This window comes from Leopardus geoffroyi, chromosome D3 (assembly GCF_018350155.1).
Source record: "Leopardus geoffroyi isolate Oge1 chromosome D3, O.geoffroyi_Oge1_pat1.0, whole genome shotgun sequence".
In the NCBI taxonomy this organism is placed as follows: Eukaryota; Metazoa; Chordata; class Mammalia; order Carnivora; family Felidae; genus Leopardus; species Leopardus geoffroyi.
In genome coordinates, this window is record NC_059339.1 from 72,447,738 (window position 1) to 72,465,392 (window position 17,655).

At 36.1% G+C, this 17,655-nt stretch overlaps 1 protein-coding gene across 4 annotated transcripts in view; it reads left to right on the forward strand.

The window, feature by feature from the left end:
- The window catches only part of DCC (DCC netrin 1 receptor), a 1,140,843-nt gene that overhangs the window by 1,026,556 nt on the left and 96,632 nt on the right, over positions 1-17,655 (forward strand). For 3 of the 4 annotated variants that reach the window (XM_045458871.1, XM_045458870.1, XM_045458873.1), the window contains exons 20-21: positions 2,689-2,883; positions 7,774-7,806. In XM_045458871.1, the coding sequence (XP_045314827.1) occupies positions 2,689-2,883; positions 7,774-7,806 (228 nt within the window). The remainder of the gene's footprint in view (positions 1-2,688; positions 2,884-7,773; positions 7,807-17,655) is intronic. The other variant, XM_045458872.1, reaches the window with a different exon arrangement.

Here is a 17,655-nt window from a genome sequence, read left to right on the forward strand (position 1 = left end):
TTCAGTATCAATATTCTTGACACTTAGTAGTTAATTAATAAATATTAATTGAGTAGAATAATCATTGAATTGCTATTAAATCTATTGTTTGACTTGAAGTCAAAGTTCTAGCTCTTCCAAATATGACACTTCCTTAAGCTTTACTAATATTAAGAAAAAAAGAAAAAAGAAAAGAAGGAAGGAAGGAGAGAAAAAATGAATTGATGGAGCATTTACTACGTAGTCACTATATATAAGATATTATAATATGAATACCCACCTATATTAGATTCCTACAATGCATTACCTCATGGCAACTTATTTTCAGATGAGAATATTGAGACATACTTAGATTAAGCAAGTTGGTCAAGGTTGCAAAGCCAGGAAATGATAGACCTATGGCTTGAAGTCAGGTCTTCCTGAATCCATAGCCTGGTGTTTTTTTTATTTTTGTTTTTGTTTTTTTAGTATTTTTTTTTTACCACAAAGAAGGAAGAAATGAGTCCACCATTATATATCTATTGATATACATGATTATCAGAATCAGTTTTTGAAAGAGGAAGAGCTCATACTGGGCTGAGCTCCTTGCTAGTAGGAATCATCTTGGTCTTCCTGATACTTAGCAGGTGACCCATGGAAGGGAATCATTGGTCTGTAGGAATAAGTACAGAAAAAGACAGAAGAGAGGAGAAAGGTGGAATTGCACATTTTCTGACACTTTCCTTTTGGAATTACAACTACCTATTTGTATAAGTAGTCAAAATGACAGATGTATGATGTTACATTTTATACATATTTAGACAAATGTGATTCTAGCAAGAGTGCCCAGTTGTGTTAACAATCCCAGGTCTTATCACCCAACACAGGATATAGTTTTCATTATTTGGCTGGTTATGGTGGATAAGAGACAAAAAGAAAGTAGAAAAAAGTAAGAGAGGGGCACCTGGCTGGCTCAGTCAGTTGACCGTCTGACTCTTGATTTCAGCTCAGATCATGATTCCAGGGTCGTTGGATCAAGCCCTGTGTCAGGCTCTGCACTGAGCATGCAGCCTGCTTGAGAGTCTCTCTCTCTTTCTTTCTGCCCCTTTCCCTCATTCATGTTCTCTCTCTCTCTCAAATGACTTTTTTTAAGTAAGAAAAAGGATGAAGAAAAAAACTTGGACACAGAGAAATGAACATATAGGTACAAAGAGGTTCCGGGAAACCAACGGATTCGTTCTAACCTGTGTGGAAATCCGTATGCTAAGACTTCAGTCCCACACCAAACTCATACGTCCAAATGAAATTATATGGTTTCTCTAAGGCCAATATTTAGAGTTGATGATTAGAGAATGATGTAGCAGTAAGTTTCTATTCTCCATCTCAGGTCTCAAATTTACAAAAAAAAAAAAAAAAAAGATAGACTTCCCCATACGTATCAGGGAATCACTTCGAATAAAATTGGGAATTGTCAAAAGCTGATCTTACACACTTAATCCTACTCATTTGATGCCAAAATTGTCATTTTTAAATGCTTACTTGAATGCTTTTTACGAACGAAAAAAAAATCCCCAAAACACAAGGAAGGCAAACATTTTATTCTCATTTGATAAATAAACAAAATCAGGAATAAATATGGCTGACCTGAGATAAGAATACAATTTTCCAAGTTTTCAGTGTCATTGAACACTTACAACAGCCCATAATACCTCTACAATTGCATTAAATGTCATGAATGTAAAACATTATGTGCTGACTGGCCAGAGGATTTCATTCAATAACTGAGTTTCAATACCTATTATGTGAAGTTGATTTTATTGGTTTCTCTGAAGAATAAAAAGCAATATAGGATATGGCTCCTGGACTAAAGGAATGTTCGTATCCTTTTGAAAAGATAAGATATGCACATGATAAAAGCTAAAAACAAGCAAACAAACAAACAAACAAATAAATAAAATACCAGAGTCTTCTATTCAGGACAAGAATGGAGACTATTCTGACTCAGGAAATATTAGAAGATTGTATTGATATTGATCATGGGGGTTGTTATAAATGAGTCAGAAACAACTCCTTTGCCCAGTGATATTTCACAATCCCTTTTGAATTATGGTCTTCCAATTTTAATATGAGCCAGAAGGAGGTTTCAGATAGTCTTTCTAAGTTTTTCAGAATTCTTTACCTGGGTCTTTCATCTTTTACTGAGCTCTCTGCATTATAAGACATTCATATCTGCTCATCAACATCTCAACAGATGCCAAAAATGTACAGATTCCACATATCAACTAAAGCAGTGATTCCTGAACTTGTTTGAATACAGAAATCACCGGGAGTGCAGATTGCCAAGGTCACCATTAGCCTATTTTGTTGTCTATTGCTGCGTAACGGTATCACCACCAACAACACACATTTGTTATCTCAGTGTTTCTGTCAGTCAGGAATCCATGCACAGGACTTATAGGCAGCAGAAACCTTGTATTTTTAAATATGGCAGATATTTTTGTTTCAAATGGTCTATTCAGTTTTCAGATTCTGTACATTGAAGCAATTATTTGTCTGATCTTTGCAATATCAAAAAAAATCATTACTTGCCAAAGTGAATACTGTGGTTTATAGATTGTGAATGTAAAAAAAATCATTGCAAATTATATTTGGGAAACATGAGTGTTTAGAAACAGAAGTATAGCATGCAGTCAGTATACTAAACAAAGTTAAATTCATCTATTTATGCAGCTTACATCTTGTTTTATACCTTGGATAAGAACATACCAATTGATGACTGGGTTATGGAAACAATCAGTGGTGATCGGCTTACTCATCAAATCATGGATCTCAACCTTGACACTATGTATTACTTCCGAATTCAAGCACGAAATGCAAAAGGAGTTGGGCCCCTGTCTGATCCCATCCTCTTCAGGACTCTGAAAGGTTTGAATCATTTTCTAGTACAGTATAGCCTTTCTTTTTCCGTGGGATTGTTGTAAAATAGTTATGGAGTCTGAGTTAGCAACTGTCTTTGCCATCTCTGTTGGCAGCATGACTACAATGGACATTAAAAATAAATTTAAATGTACATTTTTATGCTGAAAGCCAGCATGTCAAAGAAAGGTCTATTTTGTTATCACATTTTCTGCCATTGGCACAAAGCAGGAATATTTAGCTTGACTTTTTTTTTTTCATTTACAATCCTTTTGGAATTTTGTATTGATTTCATGTATAGTGGTTCTATTCAAAATATAATGAAACTTTTTTGCCATTTTATGTAAGGAAATAAAAATTAAAAAGCACTGAATTATGTGAATGCCATACTACTGCCCTTTTAAATGTTTTCTTTGAGGAACTATTATCCTTATATACAAAAAGAAAAGTTGATATGGCAAGACAGAAAATCTCAAACAAAATGAATGTGTTTATTTTAAGACCTAGGGTAGCAACAAGAAAAAAAAATCTTGCAGTATGATTACTAGAAGAAAACTCCCCATGCTTGCAAGAGTAAAAATAGCTACTCAATTCAAGCATAGTTATATCTTCATAAAGAAAAATGGTAAAGCCCAAGAACAGTGACTACATCAAAATAAACTTCATGTTAGTCCTTACTATTTTAGAACAGTATTATTTTTTCTGGGAGACAAACGGTTTCAAGAGCCTCTGTTATTTAGCAATTGAAAAAAAAATTGAATGTTTCATAGCTGATATTTAAAGATGTTCATTTAGGTATGATGTGTGTTGTTCTAAAGCCAGGTACTCTCTTTTAAACCTGTGACCACATTATGTCTGTATATCTGGCTGAAAACTTGGTAATACATGATGGCAAACAACTGAAAAATTAGAAACATGAGGATGGTTGACATTTTCACCCAGTTGGTTGACATATTGAAAGAAGAGTCTTAGAATAATTGTATAGTCATTCAATTCCCCTAGGAAAGGTACCCTAATAAATAGTAGACTTTTGAATTCTGGTGAAGGAGCTAGCCTTTCAAAGCTGGACTTGGTAACAGCTAAATCTGAAAGTTTGCCAAGAGTACACAAACAAGCATTCAGACTAAGCCTTAGTGACAGTTCTTAGCGACAGAGGAGAAGTTGGGGAGGGAGGGAGGCAGGAGGAAATGAGTTAATCTTCATCTCTCTGGGTTTTTAGGACTTCATGTCTAAATCAGGTTTCACTCCAAATGAGCAACTGAAAGGAAACTGGTTCTTCATTTTGTGGGAGCATGAAATGTAACTAGATACTGTTTCACAAATGCTTCGTCTTTATCTATAGACAAGTGCCAAATTAATTTCATGCTCACATCGTGTGCCAACTAGAGATCTCAGGGAGGATTTAAGATGATTTAAGGCATCCAAGTGTATTAAACAGCAGAGTGATGAGTGATCACAGGATTTACACACCCACACTGATCACCGTCCTGTAGATTATTTAATGAACTCTGTATCTCATTTGGTACCATTTACCTTAAGTGCCTTAAACTCATCTATGAAATGATGTTCAGAACTGAGAACAAATTCAGGAATTTGTTATAATTGTCCACAAGCATTATTTCTAATATCTTGATTTAAATGTTTAATATTGTCTGTCCTCAATAGGTCATGCTCAATTAATAGTCAATTCGATTTTAAAACAAATCTTGGTCACATAGTAAACTAAGGTTTAGGTGTCTTGATTGCATTCTAAATTATTTAAAAATATGGATCTTGCCTATCTCTATCAATAATTGACATTGTGCATGCATGTATCCTACATGTTACAATGACAAATATTCTACATCAAATAAATTACTCATAAGAGATTTAAAGCCACAATGAACCAAATCTATCCTAAAGACATCAAATCATGCTTCTGCTCTCTGATTTAAGATTTTTAGTTTCCAAAGCTGCTTCAAAACATAAGGTCTCTGTTCATCAGAATGTAACTTTGTTTGACAGCAAGAAAGGCTCACATGTTGTCCTGAAGCTGAGAAAGCTCTCAGTAGTCTACTGGGTAACAGGCAAGTGTTTCATTGCAAATCATGCCCCAGGCAGGTGTCTACAAACTTCATTCTTTCATACACAGTCTTTGCAATGACAGTAGCATTTCCTATGAGAGACTAGAGTTTTGTCTTTGGTTTTAGCCACCAGCAAGAGAGGTATAGGAAACTCAATCAGTAATCACTGGTTAATGAAAATGGCATTTATAATTAAAAAGGGATTAAATTATAATACCCTTGTGTACATGCATGTATGTGGTACATCTGACTGTTTCTTTGGAATGTTAATTAAAAGAACCTTGAACTTGATTCTCTAACCACATAGGACTCTGCAGTTATACCCCTTGCTTCCCCAAATACTCTCCATTAGGGTACCCGTACCCTGTTAAACCCTTGGAAGAGGTACAAGATGCATGTCAATCTCTGTCTATCACATGTGTTGTCCTCTCCAGTAAAGTAAGCTTCTCCATGTTGGCCTGTCAAGAAATAGGAAGACAGGATGCTTCTGCCAAAACAGACCAAAGTGGGATTCTGTGAAGAGGTGGAGTCACCTACACACAAAAAAGCAGAGTCTTTGGCAATGAAACAGCACTAAAGTATGGTCTATTCTCTGGGCATCCCTAATCATCATACTAAAGTGAGCATCTTTCCCATCTAAGGATATAGAACTGAAAGTTCCATACCAGAATACAAAAAAGTTTTAGTCTACAAATTATTTTTGACAAAATACATGGTTTTCTTGACAAATGACAGGGGCAAATAAAAAGTCAAGACACAAATTATGACACTTTTAAGCCATTATTTGTCTTTAATAAAAGGTAACTATTAGGATATATTTTATCACTGTTGGGAAATACTCTAGTTGATAATTTTTCTTGAGACATTCAAATTTCTCAAGTTGTATCCAATCCAAATTACTAAAAGTAAAACAAATCCAGAAGATAAGAATAGGATGACATTGTTGCCCATAACACATATTTACTTGTCACTTGATAAAAATTTCCTTAAACTAGATAATACATATGTAAGACAAAGGGGAGAAATGAAGAAAATGGGATGAAATTGTTTTTTTTCCCTTTTATTGATGTTATCCCAAACATATGTCCCCTAAATATGAGATGCTGACTAGGGTAGTGTCTCAAGTGTGTCCTGTTCTGGATGCCAAACTTTCACCCTTTCTGGATTGCGTGGTCACATATGATCCTGACATATCCCTCCTCATTCTTACCAGAGACCTGGTGTGGCACTTCCTACAACATAGTGTTGTGTCTCAAAAACTACATTAGGATCTCGGTAAAAATCCTATCCCTCTCTATGAACTAGATAATGCAGTTGCCTATCGAAAGCACTTTTCATCAACAGTCTCCTAATACTATAATAAAATGCATCCTTAGAGGTTATTAGTCTTTAATGGGAAATGGGAGAGAAAATTAAGAAAAAAATTAAGTTGTGATGATTAGACTAGGAAAGATTAGGTTAGACGACCTGGTGAATTAAAAAAAAAAAATGTTTGTTAAATCTTGAGGAGCTACAATGACATTTATAAAATTTATTTAAAGCTGGTAGAATCTTAATATAGTAAGCACTCTTGTGTGTATGCCATTTTCCAAAGAGTCATTCAGTGTTCAAAGTCTACTACAGATTAAGATACGTTTCTCGGTCTATCCTTTTTTCATAGAATTTGTCTATATATTAATTTTAAATAAAAGAAAGGAAATTATTTTAAAAGTGATAGAAATTTGTAACTAAGTTTAGGAATTTGTCCTTCTATGATGTGACGTTCATAAACCCTATTCATCTGAAAGGGGCTTTTAAGTATTTCCATTCTATATATTCTTTTGGTCAATGATTTGTGTACCTTCAGTCAGGAAAGGAAGGGCCACCACTTCTAAGATATTTGCTTTAAGTTATTTTTCAAGCAACGATGATGGAATTGCTGGAGACCGCTAGCTACCCAGAATGAGAGAACTAGGGTGCTTGGGTTATAGGTTGCTGCCCTAGGAACACTATCGTATTTCTCTCTGTGTGAGTTTAATTGAGACATATAAAGAAGCAAACAGCAAGGGTAGTAGCCTACATGTCAAGTTTTAGTACAGTTGAGCTCAATAAACCCAGAAGACTGGAAGCTCAAAGAAACTCCAGGATAGGGGAAATAATTCTAATTGATGGAGACTGACAATGATTGACATTGGTCAAAATGTCACATCACAATTTTATTAAAGTAATGATACCATGGACTTACCTCCTACACAGTTATCTTTTATTAATAGAAAAGAAGCCACCTTAAAAAATTTAGGGATATTTTTAAATTGAAAAAAAATCATTTTCAAGAACGGTATTCATAATGTGCCAGAAGTTGTGAGCAGTAGGAGTTCTCTCCACAAGTTCTAAAAACTTATCAAATCATTTAGATTAAAACATATTTATTATATTCTGTTATTTTACTCCATCCATGTGGAAATTAGTTAAGTTCTCTTGTTGAAAAAAAAATGAAGACAAAAAATAGCTTCTTTAGCTTATTTAAAACATATGGGTGATAAGTATTTGGTAATTGCATGCATTTTTTGTATGTATTGTATTTTAATTAAGCTCACATGATAATCATTCTTGAGGTGTAGAGGAATAAAACAAATCACATATTTTTAAGAACATGCCTAGCAAAACCAGTGTTTTCATTTTTTTTTCCTCTACTATTTAATAGAAATAATCACATCAACCGTGGTTCCTTATCAACTTTATTTCAACAGGGCTTTGGCCTTGATACGAAAACTTGCTAACAAAACTGTTGATTTGAAGTGTCAGCTTTCGTGCTAGGAAGTGTCAATGTCTAATAATATTTCTTTCTCCCCCGCAGTAGAACACCCTGACAAAATGGCTAATGACCAAGGTATGGTGGCTCAATCTGTCATCCTTTCTCTCCTTGAATCAATTCTATCTGTTAGGAATGTCAGTCATTATTTTGTATTCCTTTTATCACCTGGGCCATACACCTGATGAAGCAGACACTGGCGTGATAATTAATCTTGTTAATGAAGTTCTGTTTGGCTGAAGCTGCAGGTCTGTTGGGGAAGATGTAAATTTTCTTGAGAGGAAATTGTTTTGTCTCTATTCTGAAGGACCAATTAAAATGTCAAGCTTCTTTGTATGAAATAAATTTTTAGTCTCTGTCTGCACTTCTGAATAATTCACATTAAGTATAATTAAGCTCAGCATAATTTTCAAGCTGCTCTTACACCCTTTCATGAGCTATGGATTAAAGTTCTGTAGCTCTACAGAGAAAAACCATAAATCATGTGAGCTTTTTCTCTACGGTAAGCTTCATTTAATAAATAAAAACAAAGTTAGGACAACTTTCTTAGAGCATTACTATTGTTCTTTTTGAAGTCAGAAAGCTTTCATTCCATGAATCAGATGCTGGTTTGATTCAGAGTATTTTATTCTCCTTCCATTCTTTTGCTAAAAGCTGATTCATGTAGAGAAACAGGCATGGTTTTTACACAAAGGAAAATGGAGATAAATAAGAGTTATCCATCAATTCCCAGGTAGATATGAATTTACTATTACCATGATTTTCAGACTGATAAATTAGGTTTCCATTGTTTTTACCCCAAAGGTAATTAGTAGAATTCTAGAGGAGAACAAGAATAGTTTATGTGTTGTATTTTCTTTAGCATGTTATATTCTTTAAAGAAAGGGGGAGTTTAGAAGTTTTTGCAACTGGTTGTCAGTGATGTTAGTATTTCCTGGCTTAGAGTCTACAGTTTGTATATTCTGTGTCTTGCTTTGGATGTCTACTGTCAGCAGAACCTGCATGCAGGCATCATGTCTCAGAAGGCACCATCTCGTAAGATTGGAGGAAAACATTCTTTCGACAAGAATGCTTTTTGATGTTTGCGTATTGAGCATCTGAATGTTAACACTAACATAAGATTGTCCACATAGTAGTATTTTATTTCATGATTCGGTCTTCAGGTTTCTCTCTTCTGAGTCTTCCCACCATGCCTCTGCTTCAAAGAACATGGCTCTGGACATACACACATGGAGTAATAAAAATGAAGCAATATATAAAAATGTCTACCCCAAGTTAACATTTCCATTAATCACCTAAACTTACTTCTGCTTATTTCCACTTAAAATATTTTTGAAAGATCAATATCTACTAAATGGTAATATTTGTAAACTACTAATGATGAACACTGATCAGTTAGCATACATTTACTCAGGTAAATTAAATATTAGTGCTGGCCAGATCCAAAGCTGGAATAATTGATTAGCAGAAGCAGTTTTATAAAATAAATAGGCAGATAATTCCTAGTTTTTGAAATTATATTTAGAAAAATAGAGAGACAGAAAACACACCAAAATTTAAAAAAAAAAATTTAATGTTTATATTTGAGAGAGAGAGAACAAGTGGGGGAGGAGCAGAGAAAGAGGGAGATACAGAATCCAAAGCAGACTCCAGGCTCTGAGCTGTCAGCACAGAGCCTGATGCAGTGCTCAAACTCACAAGCCTAGCCATGAGATATGACCTAAGCCAAAGTTGGACGCTTAACCGACTGAGCCACCCAGGCGCCCTCCAAAAAATTTTTAAGTAAGTGAACCAGATGAAATCTTACATTGTTAGAAACTTGGGTGATGACATGCCTAAGTTTTCTAATAAATAGATTTTGCTGTTATTTTTCACTTAACTGCTTTGTTTAATACTATTTTTTAAATTTTTTTAACGTTTGTTTTTGAGACAGAGAGAGACATAGCATGAATGGGGGAGGGTCAGAGAGAGAGGGAGACACAGAATCTGAAATAGGCTCCAGGCTCTGAGCTGTCAGCACAAAGCCCGACGTGGGGCTTGAGCTCACGGATAGCGAGATCATGACCTGAGCCGAAATCGGACACTTAACCAACTGAGCCACCCAGGAGCCCCTGTTTAATATTATTTTAAGCTACCAAAAAATATTTTGTAAACTAGTCCTTTTATAAAAGAAAACAGAATAAATGATTCCCCAGTGTCTCTGACTACATACTTTCCATGGATTTTTCTCAGATTGTCATATCAATAATGAAATCAAATCCATTATCAGGGGAAAAAAGGAATTCCCAAGAATTATTGCCAGTGGTTGAGTCTATTAACATATTTGGGCAATTGTTCTTTTTCTTCATCTAATGCTACTTAGAAAGATTCTGCCACATATTATGCTACTTGATGCCTTATTCAATCACAGCTGGTATAGAGTTGTTCAGACTGTTCTAAATTTTACATCAAACTCAAATCACTTGTAAAATTGAGAGGAACTGACAGCATATAATTTAGTGGTTATAAGTAAGATCTTTAAATTCTTACAAAGAAAGCATATGAAATTTACTGGCCATCAAAATTTCTTTGTAAACAAAATTAGTCTTCTGAGTCCATGACCACATAGAAGAAAAATAACCAAGGTTGAATATTCTTCAAAGATTGATGAAAGTAAGAGGAGAAAGCTGTTCTGAATGTTCCCACTCTCAGCACAAAGCACATCAGTTTAATATGTTTTATTGTGCCCACTGTCAGACCCACTTGTTCCTTCCCATGGTGAAGTGATGCCACAGTAACATCTATGGCAGGAGCTGAATTTCTGTTGAGAGGAAATTCAACACCTTGGGTCAGAGTTAACCTTACAAACATGAATCCTAAATGGAAAAGCATGGGGTCAAATTTGACTTATGGGAGAGAGAGTAAGAAAAGTTTTGATTTAGTTTAATGAAGTATCTTTGCAGACTTCTGTCACAGTTACTTTTTCTTGGAGTCTAATGTGCGCCTTGCAGTGCATAAATGTGAAGACAAAAATTCAGTTATTTATTTGAATCAGCTGTGATTTGAGGAAAATATTTTCTTCTGAGTAATAGCAGTAGTTTGAAAATGAAATTTCAATTTACAATTTACATGGAACTCTTTTTTTTAGCTCGTGTAGTTATAAAATGATTATATCTAGCATTTTCTTATCCCTCTAATCTAAGCCTACTCTGTAATTCCCCGTTTTTGCAGCCCCTTATCTCTTATTACACATCCTAATTTTTTCCTCTAGTCTCTTCCAAGCACAAGTGGCCAATAAGTTTGAAGGTAATCATGAGATTTTACAGATTAACCACAGAGTTTAATATTTAGGAAGGTCAGGTAGGATAGGGAAATTCTATGGGCTATGTGAAGTGAGTGCAGAGGGCATAGAAATGCTGTGATTTATTTTTTCTTTTTTTATATTTCATATTTTTGTAAGAACCCTGTGAATGTGTTTGTGTGAATGTGGACCATTGTGAGGGTAAAACGAACTCTCGTGAAGCTCTACCACCAGTCACTGTTCTGAGAATTTTCATTTAACCCTCCCTGCAATACTGTGAGATACAACTATTGTTCCCACTTTAGCAAGAAGAAGCTGAAGCTCAGAGCTTAAGTGCTCGCCCATAGACACACAGCTAGTAAGTAGCAAGGCCATGATTCAAACCCTATTCTTAACCACAGAGTATGTTCATCCTGCATATGTATATATTCACAACCCCACACCATGTGTTCAACATATGTCAATAAGGTTGCTGTATCTAAAGTTTGTGTATGGATATCTCGCCAATATCAGCCTCCCTTTCCCCATCTCTGTGAATAGTCCACAAAGAACAAAGCATAAAGCAACTTTCAGTCTGGGGTCATCTTGTTAGTGGGATGTCACAGCACTAACTATGTGATACTGACAGTCCTTTATCTCAGGAAACACAGGGATGGTACTAATTCCACCGTCTTAGCTCAGGCTGCTAATACCAAATGCAACAGACTGGGTGGATTAAACAACACAAATCTGTTTCACACAGTTCTGGAGGTTGGAAGTCCCAGATCAAGGTCTGGCAGTTTGGTTTCTGGTGAGAGCTCTCTTCCTGGCTTGCAGACAGGTGCCTGCTTGCCATGTCCTCTCAGGGCAGCGGGAGGGCCAGCTCTCTCCTGTCTCTTCCCAACAGAACAACAATGCCCTACCCTTGTGACCTCATTTAGCCTTAGTTGCTTCCATAAAGGTTAACGTTGGATGTTAGGAATTCAGCATATGAATCTGGGGCACCTAGGTGGGGGGCACAATGAACTTCACAGCATCCACTTTCAAAAAGAAAGCTGTTCTTCCACTCCCACAGATTATCTCCCCAGTTTTTCAGAGGAGGAGGCAGAAGGCAGTTGTGGGCAGTATTGGACCCCAACACATTTCTCTCTGTCTCCCAGAGTGTAGCCTGTCCACTATAGGCTATTGCTCTGTGTATGAAAAATTTGGCTCTTTGATTTTCTATAATGAGCTTAAACCATTTAGAGCTTCTCCTGGAAACATTTATAAAAGCCTCTGCTTGGCGTTGCAATGGAGGGTAGCTGTAACTATAAAATATGACCAATTCTCAGAAGTGATTATCAGATCAAACTTCTAATCTTAAAGGGTTGTTTTTACATCCTTATATTTGTTTAACCCCCAAATATTGTTCTCCACTTTGAGGTGTCTATGTGTAAAAAGTGATCATTCTTAGCATGACTACAAATGTTTACAATGTCATGTGTGTTTCCCTGCCTGCCCATTGGGGCATTTTGAGGTGCTAGGGCCATGTCACAGTACATTAAAGAGAGTAGGACTCTTCATGAAATGATCTGTGTCATTGCTGAGATGAATCAGGAAGAAAATGCTTGCTTTGAGCACTCTCAAGTGTCTTTTCACTCTCCGTAGCCTGCAGAGAGGTGATCTAAAACACCACATCTACAAAGGAGGCAGAAATTCATAGGCCAGTTTATAGATCCAGGTGCTGAGTACTGTCCTCCCACCAGGAGGGAGAATTATTCTCCTCTGAATTGTGGTAATGGCAGATAAAGCTCTGGCTTTCCCATCAGCACTTAGTGTGTGCTCCAAGAATGGGATCAGATACCTCAAATTCTAGTACCATCTTGCCACTGTGACCTCCTGTGTGGCTTTGGGCATGTGACTGACATCTCTCAGCATCCTCACCTGCGAAATGATGACTTTAGCCCAAGTTATCTTTTATTTTCTTCCATGATTCCAGATGATTGAACTTTAAGATTGGTATTGGGATAAAATACCCAAGCATAGCATATTCACACAATGTAGCACTTCACATTCTTCTAAATTCACATTTGGAAGAATGATTGATACCAGTAGGTATCTGTGCACTGTCCATGTACTATCATATTTTATCCTCATAACATTCCAGATGTAGAAAATGAGACACCGAGATGCTAAAACTTGCCATAAAACACTCACAGTAGGTAAGTGGTTAGGCTAAGATATATACCCAGGTTAACTAAATCTAGAGTCTCTGCTCTTAACCACTGTATAATTTCTGGAAATGCAGTGAGTTAATTGGTCCCTACTCTGTTATCCAAAAAGTGAAGCCTAAATGGCATCACCATACATTCACCTAGTTGAAAGTTCTTTGTCTTTCTTCAGTAGGGTATTCAGGCAAAGTACTTAACACTACACCTGCCATTTTACACCTCAATAAGTTTAATATCATGAATAAACAGAACATTAATTGTTTCCAATTTCAAGGAAGTAGGGTTTTCAAGGCAGTCTAGTCAAGCTTGGAATTTAGTTAATGTAATCCAGACTTTGCAAGGTTTGGATTACAGCAGCCAGGGTGCCGTTTAAAAAATTGAAGCCTTTAGCACCTTTTGATGGGAGCTATTTAATTGAAAATTATAACCTCTTTTTACCTTATTATTGTGTGTAGTTTCGACTACTTTATTATTCAATTGCTTGCTACACCCTCTTGAAAGAGCTATTCTCACCTGTGCTTTTCTCAGGTCCAAATTTTGCAATTCTAGAAATTATGATTCTGGTGTAAAAGTAGGGGTGAGAAATGAGTAGTGAGCTTTTGATAAAGTGTTGAGGTGCTTCTCATGTTCCCAGCAAGCAGTCAAGTAGCTGCCTAAATCAACCTCTCAAGAGCTTTTATGTTTCAGTAGGTAACTCCAAAAGAAAACACATACTCAGTACTCTTAAGAATTGATGTGATTCATGGCATAATTCTAAGTTTCTCAGACCCAAAAGATAGACATGTTTGTTAACAAGCCCTCAAAATGATTTCTTAAACAAGTTCTTCTTGTAAGACTCACTTCATTGCTGAATGTCCTTCTTTGCTATAGACATTAGCCAAATACCAGGCTCCTGGCTTTATTTTTTGCCCACTTCTGTTAGTCCTGGATTCTGCCTCCTCAATTCTCTTCCCAAAACTCAGATGGCTCACTGATGCTTATGAAATAAAGTCAGTTCTTTGACATCCAGACTCTGGCTGCCTGACACCAACCGCCCTTTTCTAGCTTCACAACTAGTACATCCCTCCACATATGCCACAGCCAATTAGCAAAAATGCACAAATCACTCTGGGAAAGGTGCATTTTTCCAACTCTGTTTGCTAACTGGTACCATCCTCTTACCTTTAGCAAGACTTTCTCCTTTCTCTAGTGAGTCAGGTCCTCATCCTTTTTCTTTTTTTTTTTTTTTTAGCAAAGGAATTTAGGTTTATTAGGTATCTTTTCATACTTGATAGTTATTGTCCATTGAAAGATTTTTTTTAATTTTATTTTTAAATTTACATCCAAATTAGTTAGCATATAGTGCAACAATGATTTCAGGAGTAGATTCCTTAATACCCCTTACCCATTTAGCCCACCCCCCCCACACCTCCTCCAATAACCTTCTGTTTGTTCTCCACATTTATGAATCTCTTATGCTTTGTCCCCCTCTCTGTTTTTATATTATTTTTGTTTCCCTTCGCTTATGTTCATCTGTTTTGTCTCTTAAAGTCCTCATATGAGTAAAGTCATATGATATTTGTCTTTCTCTGACTAATTCCACTTAGCCTAATACCCTCCAGTTCCATCCACATAGTTGCAAATGGCAAGATTTCATTCTTTTTTATTGTCGAGTAATACTCCATTGTATATATATATACCACATCTTCTTTATCCATTCATCCATCAGTGGACATTTGAGTTCTTTCCATACTTTGGCTATTCTTGATAGCACTGCTATAAACATTGGGGTGCATGTACCCCTTCAAAACAACACACCTGTATCCCTTGGATAAATACCTAGTAGTGCAATTGCTGGGTCTTAGGGTAGTTCTATTTTTAGTTTTTTGAGGAACTTCCATACTGTTTTCCAGAGTGGCTGCACCAGCTTGTATTCCCACCAACAATGCAAAAGAGATCCTCTTCTCTGCATCCTCGCCAACATCTGTCATTGCCTGAGTTGTTCATGTTAGCCATTCTGACAGGTGTAAGGTCGTGTCTCATGGTGGTTTTGATTTGTATCTCCCTGATGATGAGTGATGTTGAGCATTTTTACATGTGTCAGTTTGCCATCTGGATGTCTTCTTTGGAGAAGTGTCTATTCATGTCTTTTGCCCATTTCTTCACTGGATTATCTGTTTTGTGGGTGTTGAGTTTGATAAGTTCTTTACAGATTTTGAATACTAACCCTTTATCTGCTATATCATTTGCAAATATTTTCTCCCATTGTTGGTTGCCTTTTAGTTTTGCTGATTGTTTCCTTCGCTGTGCAGAAGCTTTTTATTTTGATGAGGTCCTAGTAGTTCATTTTTGCTTTTGTTTCCCTTGCCTCCAGAGATGTGTTGAGTAAGAAGTTGTTGCAGCCAAGATCAAAGAGGTTTTGCCTGCTTTCTCCTCCAGGGTTTTGATGGCTTCCTGTCTTACATTTAGGTCTTTCATCCATTTTGAGTTTATTTCTGTGTATGGTGTAAGAAAGTGGTCCAGCTTCATTCTTCTGCATGTCGCTGTCCAGTTTTCCCAGCACCACTTGCTGAAGAGACTGTCTTTATTGCATTGGATATTCTTTCCTGCTTTGTCAAAGATTAGTTGGCCATACATTTGTAGGTCCATTTTGGGGTTTGTATTCCATTCCATTGATCTGAATGTCTGTTCTTGTGCCAGTACCATACTGTCTTGATGATTACAGCTTTGTAGTATAGTTTGAAGTCCGGGATTGTGATGCCTCCTGCTTTGGTTTTCTTTTTCAAGATTGATTTGGCTATTCGGGATTTTTTCTGGTTCCATACAAATTTTAGGATTATTTGTTCAAGGTCTGTGAAGAATGCTGGTGTTATTTTGATAGGGATTGCATTGAATATGTAGATTGCTTTGGGTAGTATTGACATTTTAACAATATTTCTTCTTCCTATCCAGGAGCATGGAATCTTTTCCCATTGTTTTGTGTGTGTCTTCTTCAATTCTTTCAGAAGCTTTCAATAGTTTTCAGTGTATAGATTTTTCCACCTCTTTGGTTAGATTTTTTCCTAGGTATTTTATGGTTTTTGGTGCAACTATAAATGGGATCAATTCCTTGATTTCTCTTTCTGTTGCTTCATTGTTGGTGTATAGGAATGCAACCGATTTTTGTGCATTGATTTTATATCCTGCAACTTTGCTGAATTCATGAATCAGTTCTAGGAGTTTTTTGGTGGAATCTTTAGGGTTTTCCATATAGAGTATCATGTCATCTGTGAAGAGTGAAAGTTTGACCTCCTCCTGGACAATTCGGATGCCTTTTATTTCTTTGTGCTGTCTGATTGCAGAGTCTAAGACTTCCAATACAATGTTGAATAACCGTGGTGAGAGTGGACGTCCCTGTCTTGTTTCTGACCTTAGGGGGAAAGCTCTCATTTTTTCCCCAAAGAGGATGAGATTAGCTTTGGGTTGTTCATATATGGCTTTTATGATTTCAAGGTATGATCCTTCTATCCCCACTTTCTTGAGGGTTTTTATCAAGAAAGGATGCTATATGTTGTCAAATGCTTTCTCTGCATCTATTGAGAGTATCATATGGTTCTTATCCTTTCTTTTATTAATGTGATGAATCACGTTAATTGTTTTGCAGATATTAAACTAGCCCTGTGTACCAGGTATAAATCCCACTTGGTTGTGGTGAATAATTTTTTTAATGTATTGTTGGATCTGGTGGGCTAATATCTTGTTGAGGGTTTTTGCATCCATGTTCATCGGGGAAATTGGTCTATAGTTCTCCTTTTTAGTAGGGTCTCTGTCTGGTTTTGGAATCAAGGTAATGCTGGCTTCATAGAAAGAGTTCAGAAGTTTTCCTTTCATTTCTATTTTTTGGAACAGCTTCAAGAGAATAGGTGCTAACTCTTCCTTAAATGTTTGGTAGAATTCCCCTGGAAAGCCATCTGGCACTGGACTCTTGTTTTTTGGGAGATTTTTGATTACTAATTTGATTTCCTTACTGGTTATGGGTCTGTTCAAATTCTTTATTTCTTCCTGTTCCAGTTTTGGTAGTGTATATGTTTCTAGGAATTTGTCCATTTCTTCTAGAATGCCCATTTTATTGGCATATAATTGCTCATAATATTCTCTTATTATTGTTTTTATTTCTGCTGTGTTGGTTGTGATCTCTCCTCGTTCCTTCTTGGTTTTATTTATTTGGGTCCTTTCCTTTTTCTTTTTGATCAAACTGGCTGGTTGTTTATCAATTTTGTTAATTCTTTCAAAGAACCAGCTTCTGGTTTAATTAATCTGTTCTACTGTTTTTTTGTTGTTGTTGTTGTTGTTTTGGGTTTTTTTTTTTTTCGATAGCATTAATTTCTACTCTAATCTTTATTATTTCCTGTCTTATGCTGTTTTTGGGTTTTATTTGTTGTTCTTTTCCCAACTCTTTAAGGCATAAGGTTAGGTTTTGTATCTGAGATCTTTCTTCCT